This window comes from Sciurus vulgaris, assembly GCF_902686455.1.
Source record: "Sciurus vulgaris genome assembly, chromosome: 4".
NCBI classification, from domain to species: domain Eukaryota; kingdom Metazoa; phylum Chordata; class Mammalia; order Rodentia; family Sciuridae; genus Sciurus; species Sciurus vulgaris.
In genome coordinates, this window is record NC_136464.1 from 8,674,117 (window position 1) to 8,687,878 (window position 13,762).

The 13,762-nt window shown below is 38.6% G+C and overlaps 1 protein-coding gene across 2 annotated transcripts; it reads right to left on the reverse strand.

Moving 5' to 3' along the window:
- Positions 1-612: 612 nt before the first annotated feature.
- BUB3 (BUB3 mitotic checkpoint protein) lies at positions 613-12,368 on the reverse strand. 2 transcript variants are annotated; one of them, XM_079136298.1, is made up of 8 exons: positions 12,270-12,368; positions 11,814-12,008; positions 11,233-11,302; positions 9,435-9,586; positions 6,513-6,671; positions 4,311-4,488; positions 3,850-4,066; positions 613-1,605 (listed from the first exon to the last, which is right to left on the reverse strand). In XM_079136298.1, exons 2-8 carry the CDS (start codon positions 12,006-12,008, stop codon positions 1,596-1,598), a joined length of 981 nt encoding a protein of 326 aa, XP_078992424.1. In that variant the 5' UTR covers positions 12,270-12,368; the 3' UTR covers positions 613-1,595. The 2 variants fall into 2 exon arrangements, with proteins under 2 accessions (XP_078992424.1, XP_078992423.1); XM_079136297.1 differs by having other exon boundaries at positions 613-2,863.
- Between the last annotated feature and the right edge of the window lie 1,394 nt (positions 12,369-13,762).

Sequence of the window (13,762 nt, forward strand, 5' to 3'; positions counted from 1 at the left end):
CTGCTTATGAAGATGCTGAAGGGCCACTATGAGAATAAGTACTAGAGGACTCCAAGCACGGTATGATAAAAAGCTTTTTAAAATCTTGGACGATATTGGGCGATTTCCACAAATTACAGGCAGCAATGCATTTTGTTTTAAAGATCAGTTCAGAGCATTTAAATGAAGAAAATGAAAATGCACACACACATACATACAGCTAAATACCATGAAGAAAGGTAAGTAATGCTTTCTGAACGCTTTGTCTTGATATGTTCTGGACTACAATTCAAAATTTCTTTCTCACTTGAGTCACAGCTCAATGTTTGAAAGTCAATGCTCTTGAAGACAGAGCACTTAGAGGCTGCAGCATTCAACCAGAAGGACAGAAGCAGTAGGAAGAAACATAAACCGAGACACTTAAAGAATATGGATATGAGAAACTGATAAAAATGCCCAAATTAACTACAACTGGGTAACTGAGGGGAAAGGTGGCTATAATCATGAACAGGCAATTATGAAAAGGAGCTGGTTAAGTGGTATGCAGGGGAAATAGGGAGGCACATTTGGTTTTAAAAGATAAGAGAACACCCAGAGGGAACCACCAAAAAAACTCTCCTACACAACTTCAGAAACAGGTCCACATATGGCTTTAATTTGGTCACCTTTAACAACACTGTATTAATTCTCTTTCAGTTATACAATGTTTTAAATTTATGCTCTGTCCTCAACCAAGTGGCTATGACTTTTAAAAGCAGATAATCACACTAAAGAACCAATACCATCAGTTAGTCTCTGGCTATTACATTATTTACCATCCCAAGGGCTTCACTTTGATTTAGCACTTGATGGATAAGTCCAGAAGGGCCTGTCATTTGGCTCTCTGCATGTGGACGATGATTTCATCAGCACAGGGATGCAAGAGCTGCATGAGCACCCCGGCACTGGCACCACTAAGAAAACATCATGCCAGAAGGCGACCAGAGGCTGCTGTGGTGAGGGCCCATCCTGCCGGAAGCCGGGGTGGCCCAGGGCCCTGCGGAGCCTGGAGCCTCCGAAGGGGCACCAGGGAAATGGCTGAACTCCAACACATCACTTTATCCAGGACTGAAGCCCCAATATACATCAGAATAGACATAATTAAATGAGGCAGAGTGGACTTAACGGTAAAATGTCATCCTCAACATGCCCTTGATGAAGAATTTTGCTTTACAGAAGCCTTTTTATGTAGTAAATTACATTAATTACCAATATTTAAAAACATCCAACATTTCAGGGTTCTGAATCTGATTTATTAGACAGCAGGGAAATAACAGGTTTAGATTATACTACAAAAGAACTCAAACTGCTCATAAACAGCAACTGGGCTTACTTGGGGGAAGATGGGAGAAGGAATTCTTCAGACTACTCAACAAGGACAGAAACTCCTCACCCTAAACAAAGTATTAAAAAGTAAACAGGCAAATTTCTTGTAAGGCAAAAGAAAAAAAGAGAGCGAGAATTCCACATACTAAATAACATGTCCACAATGACTATGACACATCCCTTAGGGGATAAGCATGTATTTGTAGGAAGCAAACAAAGCTTTCCATAGAGAAACCACTTTCACGAGATGATTAGGTGGACCTGCAATGAAGAAAATACATTTCAAAAGATGCGTTCAGACTGAACTCATTTTTCACTGAAACACTTAAAAAATAAAAATAAGACCCTTCTCCATATCAAAGAATTTTTAAAAAATACATCACGGATAATCACGGTCTAAGTCCTACTCAGAGAAATACATTTGCAAATAATATAAATTAAAAATAAAAAGTGTGACTGTGTAATACTATTTGGAACTACTTAGAATAGGCCAAACTGAGTTCGTGTTCTGCTTTAAGGAATTACTTTGAAATGAGTCTCATTCGCACTATAATTTTTTTCATTTTAACCTTAATCACCAGTGGCTGGACAATTAAAATGGACATAAGAACTATATAAATGTCAGAGAAATATGTAAACCTCATTAATGTTCCCAAAAATTCATTTAGTGATAGAAACAGGTCCAAATAGATGCCTGTCTAAATGTACTGCAATTACGTTACAATTATTTTTCCAAATACACAGATATGCTCTGTCTTTTCTCAGCTCATTACTGACTCAAACAATTTGCCCTTCTGGGATCAATTGTTTGCTAATAAATAATTGTTTACAGTCACAAAATGATGTTAGGAGGTTTTCTTATTAGTTTTCCTTCTGCACCCTAATAAGATTGAAAACTAGCTGATTCCCAAGAGTCTAACCTTAACCTCGCTTTGTTTAACAGCCCAGGAAATGATGAACCATCTGCTTCAGAAAATAATGGACAGCCAAGAGGAAATATTGTTTAATTGTAGATTAACCTCCTCATGAGGCAGTCTGAAGCAGCTTTAGAATTAGCAACTACAACCAGAAAAAGAAAGAAATGGCTCGAGAGTGTTTTCCCCTACCATTTAATGTCCAGAAAGAATGCAAAGGGATTTTTATAAACTCCATTTATTTACAAACATTTATTTCCACAGTGGAAACAAAAATCATCAAGGTCAAAACTAATTCTTAAAAGTGCAGTCACTGCCCTCCAATTTTGTTTGCCCAAATACCTTTAATGCAGCAAACCATCAAACCATCTCATGCATTTAGGAAATTTTTCATTAAAAAAAAAAAAAAAAAAAAGAAAGAAAAAAGAAAAACAGAAAAAAGAAAACCTCTTTTCCATTATTTTCAGGTTCTTATAATATTAAAATTAATATTTTCCCTGGTTTCTTTGTTAATAGTAATAAATCCACCATTGGGGAGTACGAATTGTTTTATTATCATCAACATGGCACTTAAGTAAATGAAATCTTGTCAAGTACATGGTGACCTACAAGTTCAAAAGAAAAAAAAGAAGAGCATGAGATCAAAATGGCCGGCCAGGACAAGAGATACAAAAGTGACAGATCAAATATAAACACAGCCCTTTATCCAACAGGCTTCACATGCTAAGACTTTTCTAAAGTCAAATCTGTAAAAGCATATCTAATACTGAAGGAGTTAACACTCTGCCCCCTCTTAGGGGCTCAACTGATTTAGCAAGGGTACCATACCCATGTTAAATGAGAAAAGTGTAGGAATCCTGAAAACATTCAGTTATTCCAGTTATTTACTGAGGACTTCCTTCAAGGCCTGGACACAGGGACATGGAATAGGACAAAGACACTATGGGTATTTTAGACTAACATATGCCTGAGTATTAGCTTTTCCATAAGCATGATAGAGGTAATTAAAGTAAAAAGCTTTGCCCTATTGATATGGATAAATGTGAATGATTCCTCTCAGTCAACCATTACAACTAAGAGTCAAGGACATCTATGAAAATTTCAAAACTAAGGAAATTTGCTATTCTAGGCAAAGGCATCTTACTCTGGGTTTTCAATAAGACCTGAAGGTCATTTGCTCTTTGTAAATATTACAGAAATGACCTCTGTGGAAAGGGAAGATTTTTGGCAGTTCAGATTCTTAAATATCTTAAATAGAATTTACTAAAATAAATTATCCTTGAATTCCTCAACTTAATTTTGAAGCAATGAGCTAGTAATAACTCCAGAGATTCAAATAATAGAGTCTATTCAAGAAGAATGAGAGTTTGACATTCTTCTCTACAAAACAACTAGGCACAGTTTTATCCATCAGACGTCTATCAACCTACGGATATTGAAAGCTTGGGAGAACAAGATAAAATCAACTCCAACCCTACAGTCAGCTGTAATATCGAGCAGGCATCAACAATGCTATTCATGAATTTAGAAAAATTAATAAATCCTGGGTTGAATGCAAGAAAAGGCTCAAATACAGGTGAAGCATACTCACTTGGGTTTTGTTTCTGCATCTGTCACTTGGCGAATGAAGATACCATCTTCAGGATGTTCCGTGTCATCCATTTCATACATATATGATGACGCTATTGCAAGTGTAGTCCCATCATTGCTGAAGGCAAGTGATGCGATGCTGGTAGGGTACCGATGGAACTGGCACAGTCGCTTTTTATTAAATGGATCCCAAATATTTACAAATCCATCAGAACCACCTGAAAGTTATTGCAAAATAGTTAAAATGGTTAACACTAGGAATAACAATTATCTTAAACATCTAATAATTTTAAGGCCATATGTCATATTTTCCCCAAGAAGTACTACAGATTTTTTTCCCCTAAATACCTACAAAATAAGCACTAATTTTAAAAATAATTCTGCCTAAGTCCAAACAATGTTCAATTAATTTTAAAAACTACATAATAATAATTAAATATAAGTTAGCATGCCATACTTTACCTGTAGCAAATGTATTATGGATATTGTGAAATGAAATGGCATTGACTGGGTAAATCTGCTCAATATTATTTTCTTTTAGTCTGTGACATTTGAAAGCATACTTCTTCTTCTGTACCTCAGGGCTTGGATCCAAGTACTCAACAGCCACCCGGCCTTCAATAGAGCTTAATACATAGCCCTGTCAAGAGCAAACCAGAAGACAAAAATGGTAAAATCCAGCTTCCATAAACAAGGCACTAGTTCCCAAATTCAATCCATACTAAAGAAAGATGACTACTTCAGAAAAGGAAAAAAGTACGGCCAGATTTTTACAAAATATTTAAGCTGTACTGACAATTCTAAAAAGCTAGAACTAATTTGTTTTATCTTTAAAATAAAAAAAAAAAAGGCTATCACCACTTGCTTTCTTCACTGTGTCATGCATGTAGTCATCAAAAAGGTCCAACTTCATCAAACCTAAACAAGAATTTTTAAATGTTTTAGTACCATTTGTTTCCTGACAGAAGGGACTCAAATTTTTTCCCTCAGTTAAAATCTATTCTTTCATCATTCTATGCTTTTCATCTTTAACAACTGTAAGAACTGTGTTTCTTTCATTGGGAGTATCAATGATCCAAACTGACTGGAATACCAGTCTTCCATTTCAGTCTTTTCTCCTCTTGCATTTACCATGTCTAGTCAGGTTTACACACAGCAGACTTTCAGGAATGGTCAAAAATGTTTACAATTTCAAACCTTTACTCACCTTTCCATGAAGTGACAATATGCTATAAAACGTAAGATAATATGCTGAATATAAAACCTGTTAATTCAGTAAAAACCTGCGTTAAATTTTCATCATGAAGTGGAGATAGTCCGACAGAAAATTTTAAATATAAAGAACTAAAAATGATCTACAATGCAAACATCTTTTAATCACATACTTAAATCCCAAAGTTTCACCTAACTGCAATTCTTGTCCTGGATGAAAATTTGTAATTACCTGGAAAAGAACTGTGATCACATGAGATACTGGCCTTTTGAGATAAAAAAACAAGAGAATAATTGACTTAACTGCCTCAAATTCCACAACCACTAAATGACAGCCTGACTTCAAAAATACCTGCTATAGTTTAATGACTTTTTCTCCTACAAAATTCCTATTGTATCTGACAGTACTACTAGCTCCCCTTATAACTTTATGAACTGGGGGCTAGGAGGGGCTCAGTATTAATCAAGCCCCTATCCTTAATGACGACGGAAGGAGATTCACCCTATATACCGAAAGTCAATCTGCAGCGCTGGAAACGAAGCTCGGTAGTAGAGTATTTGCTTAGCCTGTGTGAGGCTCTAGATTCCATCCCCAGAACCACAAAAAAAGGATCAGTCTTTACATGAGGGACACAGCCTCTCTGACCTCAGTGGAGCTTATTGTAAGAAAATCAAACTTCTACTGTCAGATGGAAGAAAGAACCGTTATTATTATGGTTAGAAAAAAGCAGAAAGAAAAGAGTAAATTCTAAAAACATAAATTTTCAGATTTGTTTTAATCCACTTTTAAAGCCTTAAAAGTAGTAGTCAAGGGACTGGGGTTGTAGCTCAGTGGCTGAGTGCCTGCCTAGCATGAGAGAGGCACTGGGTTCCATCTCAGCACCACATAAAAATAAATAAATAAAACAGAGGTACCATGTCCATCTTCAACTGAAAGATCTGCAAAATTCTATTGTACAAGATCAGAATCACAGAATAAGCAAAGACTTCTATTCAAACCACTGAGTGACCCTGGGAAAATTATTTAACCTCTTTAAGAACATTAAGGTCTTCTCTAAAATGAAGGTTATTAACACATTACATTGTTTTTTTAATTTTTAGATATAGATAGACACAAAGCCTTTATTATTTATTTTTTACTGTGGTGCTAAGTATCAAACCCAGTGCCTCACATGTGCTAAGCGAGTACATTACCACTGAGCCATAACCCCAGTCCCACACATTACATTTTAACATGAGATTGTTTAAAGTATTAAATAAGAATGTACCTAATTACAAATTCTAAGTCACTACTCAAAAAAGAAAAAAGTCTTAAAAGTAGCCAAGGCACTGGGGTTGTAGATGAATGGCTGAGTGCTTGCCTAAAACTAAAAAAAAAAAAAAATTTTTTAATTATCATTATATAAGATATTATTCTCAAATGCCAAAACTGGGGAAGGAGTAGATCAGTACCTGCTTGTTAGGAAATGCTCTTATGCAGCGAGTCTGGTATTTCAGGCTGGACTCCCTGCGCTGCTGCACATAGCCCATGTTCCGTAAGTCCCACACCAACACTCTGCGGCCCGCAGTACCTACAATCAGCCGGTCTCCAGACACTGAGAGGGTATACACCTTTTAAGAGAAATGAGAACTTGCTAAAATTCATCTGCTTCCTGACAATGGCCTTTAGATGAAACCAATCTAAATATTAAAAAAAAAAAAAAAAAAAATTTAGTTCATTAGATTTCCAAACACAAGGAACAATTTTAGATGCTACAATTATTCAAATTAAAATATACACAAAAAGGTAAATCCTGGATATTAATACTTCACCAATATCATAAAGGTACATGCTAATCCTGCAGAGGAACTATTCACTATCAAAACAATTTTTCCCAACCTTGTTTCACTTAGACAAAAATGTAAAAAAAGTACTCAAAACTGAGACAGTAAAACATAAAATTCAAGATACCTTTCAATGAGCTTCTAACCTTTCATAAAACAATCATTTTCTAATTTACTTTTCCACAACCACCTTCTGACAGATTTCATTTGATGACTCTTAAAATCTTGACTTTTCCTAACTGTTATAATGAAAAAATAGGCCTTTCCAGGAAGAGTGAGGGAGTCATCATTAACAAGATGTTTGGTTGTTTTTGGTGGCACAGAAATTCAAAATTTACAGGCAAGATGCTGGGAGTGGTGGCACAAACCTAAAATCCCAACTACTCAGGAGTCTGAGGTGAAGGATTACAAGATTCAAGGCCAGCCTAGGCGATTTAACAAGACTCTGTCTCAAAATTCAAAAAAAAAAAAAAAAAAAACCGGGGTGAGGGTTGTAGCTCAGTGGTAGAGTCCTTGCCTACCATGTGTGAGGCCCTGGGTTCAATCTGCAGAATCACAAATTAAAAAAGAAAAAAAAGATGACAAAAACAGTGATCTCCATATGGCAAGCAAATTCTTATGTCCTGACATCACCAATAACATTTGAGGGAGAAGTTCACAGTAAGGGAAAATTTTTAAAATTATTTCATGCCCTTAAAAAGTGTCTAGCTTTTTACCCTAATGCTTAATCTTCAAAACTAAAACAGTCACAAAAATTTCTTTGTAAGTCACTAAATTTCCTGCAAGCAAAATATTTAGTGGTTCATTTTACAAACATATTACTTGGAGACAGAGGCACTAAATTCAGAGGGCAAAAGAAATATTTGATCATTTTAAGTCACTATTTTAAAATCTAGACTAGAGATCCATAACTGAGATTATATTTTTAATCAATAAGCAACTCTAACCTGACCTAATATCTTCCACCCTGAAGAACTGTTATAAAAAAATAGGGGGCAAGAAATATTGCTTGGTGCTAAGAGTGTGCTCACCTAGCACGCACAGGGCCCTGGGTTGTTAAGATTCCCAGCACCTAAACAACGTAAGAAAGTGAAAAGGCCTCATGATGTGGTAGGACATCTCTTTAATGCTCAGTGATTAAACCATACAGTTTTCAATCTCCAGTATGTTAACTACAGACCACCACCCAAACAACCAAGTTAGGTTACAATGCAATGCCCCAATGGCAGGCTCTACAATGTGGACTTAAAATTCAACAACTAAAGTGACCAAGGGAAAAGTAAGAATTGAAAAGAATGAAACAGATGTAATTTTGGGAGACTTAAATATGAGAAATAATACCATAAGATTCCTCATAGCTTCTTCAGAAAGCAAAATATTTGCAGAAAATACTGAATCCAGAAAGAGATCAATTTACAATGGTACAATCACATCAGGAACTTTACCTTAAATCTTTACTGTACAGGTGACACACAAGCTTCTAACGGTGCTTTCTATCCCCACTGATCATAAATCAAGTGAAACCACTGTCATGCTACTGACTAGGTATATACATTTATCAAAGAAAGTATTAAAAAAAAGTGACATAATGAACCTTGCTGAACCAATAAGCAGCTTGATTCAGTATGGCTGTCCATTATATGATATTCTGTCAGCAATTTATCACAGTTCTTAACATGTAACATACAACCATAAATCAAAACTAGAAACAATGCAATTATTTTATTCTGAACAAAGGTCTTGCCAGGAGTAGATTCGAATGTGATGTGACAAAAATAATGGCTCTTTGGATGCACTACTATATATAATGATAGCCAACAGGAACTGAATAGTATATTTACACTGAAGAAATAGACTCAAGTGAAGGATACCTCTAAACGGCTAAAACAATCAATCTTTAAAATTAACTACCCCCAATAAATTCTGATCAGGATACAGCAAGAATACACAATTATAATTTTATCATGTAGATCAAAAGGTTAGAATACACAAAGGTTCAGTTTTAAAAAGTTCCATTCAAAAAGAGCCTTTAAACTACACCTATCAGCATTAAAAAATGTGTATATACAGTAAAAGTCAGGGAACTTAGGATACCTTTCTCACTAAACTTGAAATGATAACCCATTTCACTCTCCTAATTGTCACCTCAAATGAATACTCAGGTCACAAATGAAAATGAGTGATGCCCCATCCCATTTTCTGGTTTGGGCATGTGAAACCCAATTTAAGAAAATCGAACAGTCTTTGCTAAATGACTTCTCTGCAAAGGCCGTGAGTTGCTTCTCAGTCCTGAGATTTAATGCATTAATACATGAAAGCAGGTTCATTTAAGCTCTCACTCACCAGCACAAGTGTTAACAACTGACAGAAAAAAGATGACTAAAATTCCAGAGTTAATTTCCTTTGCATTAAAGCATTTCTATGTAGTTGGGATTACAAAAAGAGACTATCAATTCTTAACCATTAAATTCAATAGCATATTCATCATTAAATTCAATAGCATAATCACCCCAAGAACTATAATTCCTCTGATGAATATAAAGATCCTACCTTTTCAGGCTGAGAGAAGGTCCCGGCATTGCAAGGAGTTCTGGGATCCCACAATTTAACTGTCTGATCCCAACTTCCAGTAACCATCACATTCACTTCCGGACAGTATTCAACACATCTGATAGGGGCATCATGGGTTCCAACAAGATTTTCTATAGGAAAAAAAAGCCAACACCTAGCTTTACTACCCCAACTAAACAAAAGATTCCTCAAATGAGCAACTGTAATTAATCTGCCTCATTCACTATCCATAGAAATGTCTGCATACACAAAAATCTCTCCGTTACTACAAAGTTATCCATTCATCTCTGGTCACCTTATAGTGCAGTTTGAGCCATTAGCATATTGCAAGGCATTAGCATAAAGCATTTTATACAATGTTTTGCCTTTATGAAATAGAAGGCTGCCTTGGATTTCGGACTACATTAAAACAGGTAGCATGTTTGCTATTTTCCTGACTGGATTCTAGATTTTGTTTTTAACTATCTAATGAAAGGTTTGGAACACACCATGTGTTCAAGAAATACCTGTTGAATGAACAAATAAGTGAATAACTCTAGGTTCTGGATCTCAATAACATTTATCTTACACATTAGGCCAATATTTTTAAGAAAGATATTTATGTGGTTATGGGATTATGAGTTCTGGAGATAAAGTCTGATAATTATCCCACTTGGTTTTCATGGTAGGTCAAATTTTCAACAAATAATTTCTTTCCTCTCAATTTCAACCTTCACAATATTGCATTTCTTCATTCAACTTGCATCTAATTCTGTGCCAAAATCCATGCAAACTGCTAAGCATACAAGAATAACATGGTCTTAAGTCTTAAACAGGAATGTTACCTTTCTAAAAGCATATTAAAACAAGACAGCAAGTTATCTCATGAAGTCTGGCAATGATGGTCAGAATAAACAGCTAATTCTCTTAAGTTACAGCCTAAAACATTGAAAATTTAAGTTTGCTTTTCCCAGGCTTGTGAACAAGTAGGATTTAACCAATAGGATAATTTACTACACAGGGCAAGCTACTGGCAAATAAAACTCAACAAGAGTGATTTTAAGTTCCATAAGAATGTGACTTTTGTGCAAGTCTCTTCAACTTCTTTTCTTTTTTGACAAAATGTGCCTGTCTTCCATCCATCATCCTGTTGACCAATTCAGCCTCCAGATTCCCTGCCATCTCCTTCAAATGTATCTAGGTTTAAAGTAAGCACAAATGCTCAGCTAGAGAGCTTTGTTGTTTGGGTTCCATTTAAACATGCACTGTGCCTCAGTATGGTCATAAAAATGTGGATAGGTCATTTCATATCTGGGCCTCTAAGAAATTACTTTTTTTTTTTTTTTTAAAGAAATTACTTTCTTAACAAATGCAACTGGAACAGGTTCTACCAAGAATGTAAGCACAATTAATAAACAAGATTAGCTTTTATACAATGTTTTGCCTTTATGAAAATACCTTCCTTCAGTCTTAGTTACCTTCTGAAAAGAGAACCCTAAAACAAGCACTATCCTGGAACACTCTATTGAAACATAAACTACTATATGATCCAGTCCACTTCTAAGGAGTGGTAATGGTCAAATACTTAAGAATCCCTTCATGGATCAGGATCAAAGTGCAAAACACATGCATAATATTTTGTGGTCAGTACCTTAATGGTCATTCAAACGAAAATGTCTAAAATCATGCCACTTTTACCTGTACCTCAGTAACTGAGCAATTTAGCAACCATTCTTCCTAAACGTTTACACTCTTAATAACTAGTGAAGACAAAGGGTTAAAATTGTGATTGTATTACCTTGATCAGTGTTCAAATCATGCATTTTCAACTGATGATCTAATCCCCCACTCCAGGCATGCGTTGGATCCTACAAAATAAAGTTTCAAACCACTTAAAACGCAGCGCTTTTAGTAAGCATTTCTGAAAGCCAATCCCTATCGCCAACTGTTCAGGTCATGCTCAGAATGCTACAACCCCGAGCGCAACCACTCACTGTAAACAAAAGAAGCGGAAGTGGTCACAAAAACTACCGTCAACAAATTAAGGGAGGGCGGCTCTACCCTGTCCATCCCCGTAGCTGGGAGTAAAACAGGCGCTCCTCCTGCGAGTTCCTTTTAAGAAGGCGGCCCAATCAGGCCGGTTGCAAATTTCAACCACGAACATCATCGCAAGCCCAGCGAGTTCCCAGGGTTACTCGTCAGCCTGAACCTGAAAGGGGACACCTGCGCGTTCCCAACGCCAGCAACGAGAATCAGAAAGAGAACGTGGGTCGCGCAGGCGTCCACGACGAGCCCAGGAGCCGCCACGGGACTCGACGCAAACCCCGCCCGACGCGGACAGGGACGTGCGAAGGGGCCGCCCGGCCGCCGGCCACCTACGTAGAAGGCGCAGTCCAGGACGGCGCCGGTGTGCTGGTACTTGAGCCGCATGGAGTTGGCCGGCACATCGTAGAGGCGCACGGACGTGTCCCAGGACGAGACCAGCAGGAACTGGGAGGTGTTGGGGCTGAACTTCACCGAGGAGATGCCATCCTCGGGCGGCTGGTTCAGCTTGAACTCGTTAGAACCGGTCATCTGCGGAACAGAGGCGCAGTTCCAGTCCCCGAGGGTCCCGGTGGGGGCGGCGGCGGCGTCTGCGCCTGCGCCGAGCCCGGGCCCGCCGCACCCGCACCCCAGCCCGGGCCTGCCCGCCGCGGGCGCCCACACCCGGTCCTGCCTCCTCCCCTCCCCCCGAGCCCCAGACCCTCTCAAAGGAAAAGCGAAACGGCTCCGCCAGCGCGGCCCGCGAGGTCCGGGGAGAGCACGCTTCTGCGCCCCTTCGACTCCTCCCGCTACCTTGAGCTCGCCTGCGAAGCAACGCCTCAGCCGCTTGCCGCCGCCTCCCCGCGCCGCTCCGAGCACTCTTCGGCTCGGCGAAGGAGGCGGAGAGGAAGCTCCAGGGTAGGCCTGCCATTGGTTGCTTTCAAACGCCAACGGCTCGCTCTAAGCAGCCTATTGGTCCGTTCGGCTGCCCAGCGACGGTCAAAGCAGTCTTCCAGTTCCGGCTCAAAGGGAAACCGCGGTTTTTCCGATCACGTGGTCTCATCTTCCCACCGTGCTGAGGCCCCACGCTGGCGGTACGTGCAGAAACTACAACTCCCAAGTAGCACAGCGCCAAGGATGTGCTCTCGCCCGCCCACGCCTGTGCGTGTCATACTGGGTGATGTAGTTTCCACGGGGCGGGTTCCCTGTTTGTGCTCTGAACACTAGGCGGGAAAGAAGGTCTCAGGTCTGCGACAGGCGGCCTATCCCCGCTTAAACGCTCAGACTCGAGAATCCCTTCCTGGTCAATACTCCTATAGAGCTAAATCATTCTCTCGGTGTGCATAAGCCTGTGAAACGAACCAGAAATTGAAATAGAGAAGAAATGACTTGCTCTCATCAACTGCCTTATTTTGCCTTGTTTCTTTATCATTTTCCTGGCATTTCCACTATCAACCAGGTCTCACGTTTCCCGTTGTCTTAAATTCTTCCCACCCCATAAAAACTCGTCCTTATTGCTTCATCTCTTCCATCGTTCTGCATTTATTGAGCATCCACTGTGTGCCAGCCCTGGTGAGAGGCTATGGAAAGATGTATTTAATCAGACTAGTCCTTGTCCTGAAGGAACTCCCAGTCCAGGATGAACAGACTGGTAAACAAATACTCTGCGGTGTGTTAAAGCTCAAACGGACTTCTAGAGATAGGTTTGTCAGGGAATCCTCAAGAGGCAATGGCCCTACCCTGCCACTCCACAAGGTTGCAGGCTCAGTTTGCTCCCATTTTGTTTCAAGAGTCCTCCAGAAATACAGAGCACCAAGAAGCTTGCTTCAGTAATGAGAAATGATTTACCTCCATGAAAGAAAAGTAATGTCTAATCAACAATGCAGTAACTAAGTTACTCTTGAGCCTCAAAGTCTTACTGAAATTTTCAATTTAATCTATGCTATGATCCCTTTTACACAACCTTTTTAAGAAAAAATGTTTTATTAGATAATTTTGTATGAAGCAAAAGGCAGTCGTTGGAGTTAAAGTATTTAACTTTCAAGGTACATTAATAAGAGTTGAACTTTATGCATTCACACTCTGAAGCGAATGCACTTCTTATGATTTCTGACAAGCACACACAATAACAACCCTTCTACCTATTACATTGATATTACTGCTAAAAGATTCTTGCCCTTCTTCCTTACCAGGCCTAGTACTTGTTTCTCTATCCTCTTTCAACAAGTTAGTGGTCAAGTCGAAAAATTTTAAATATAGTGTCTTACTTCCATTCTAACTTCAGCTAAATAATTTTATCTCCTGAC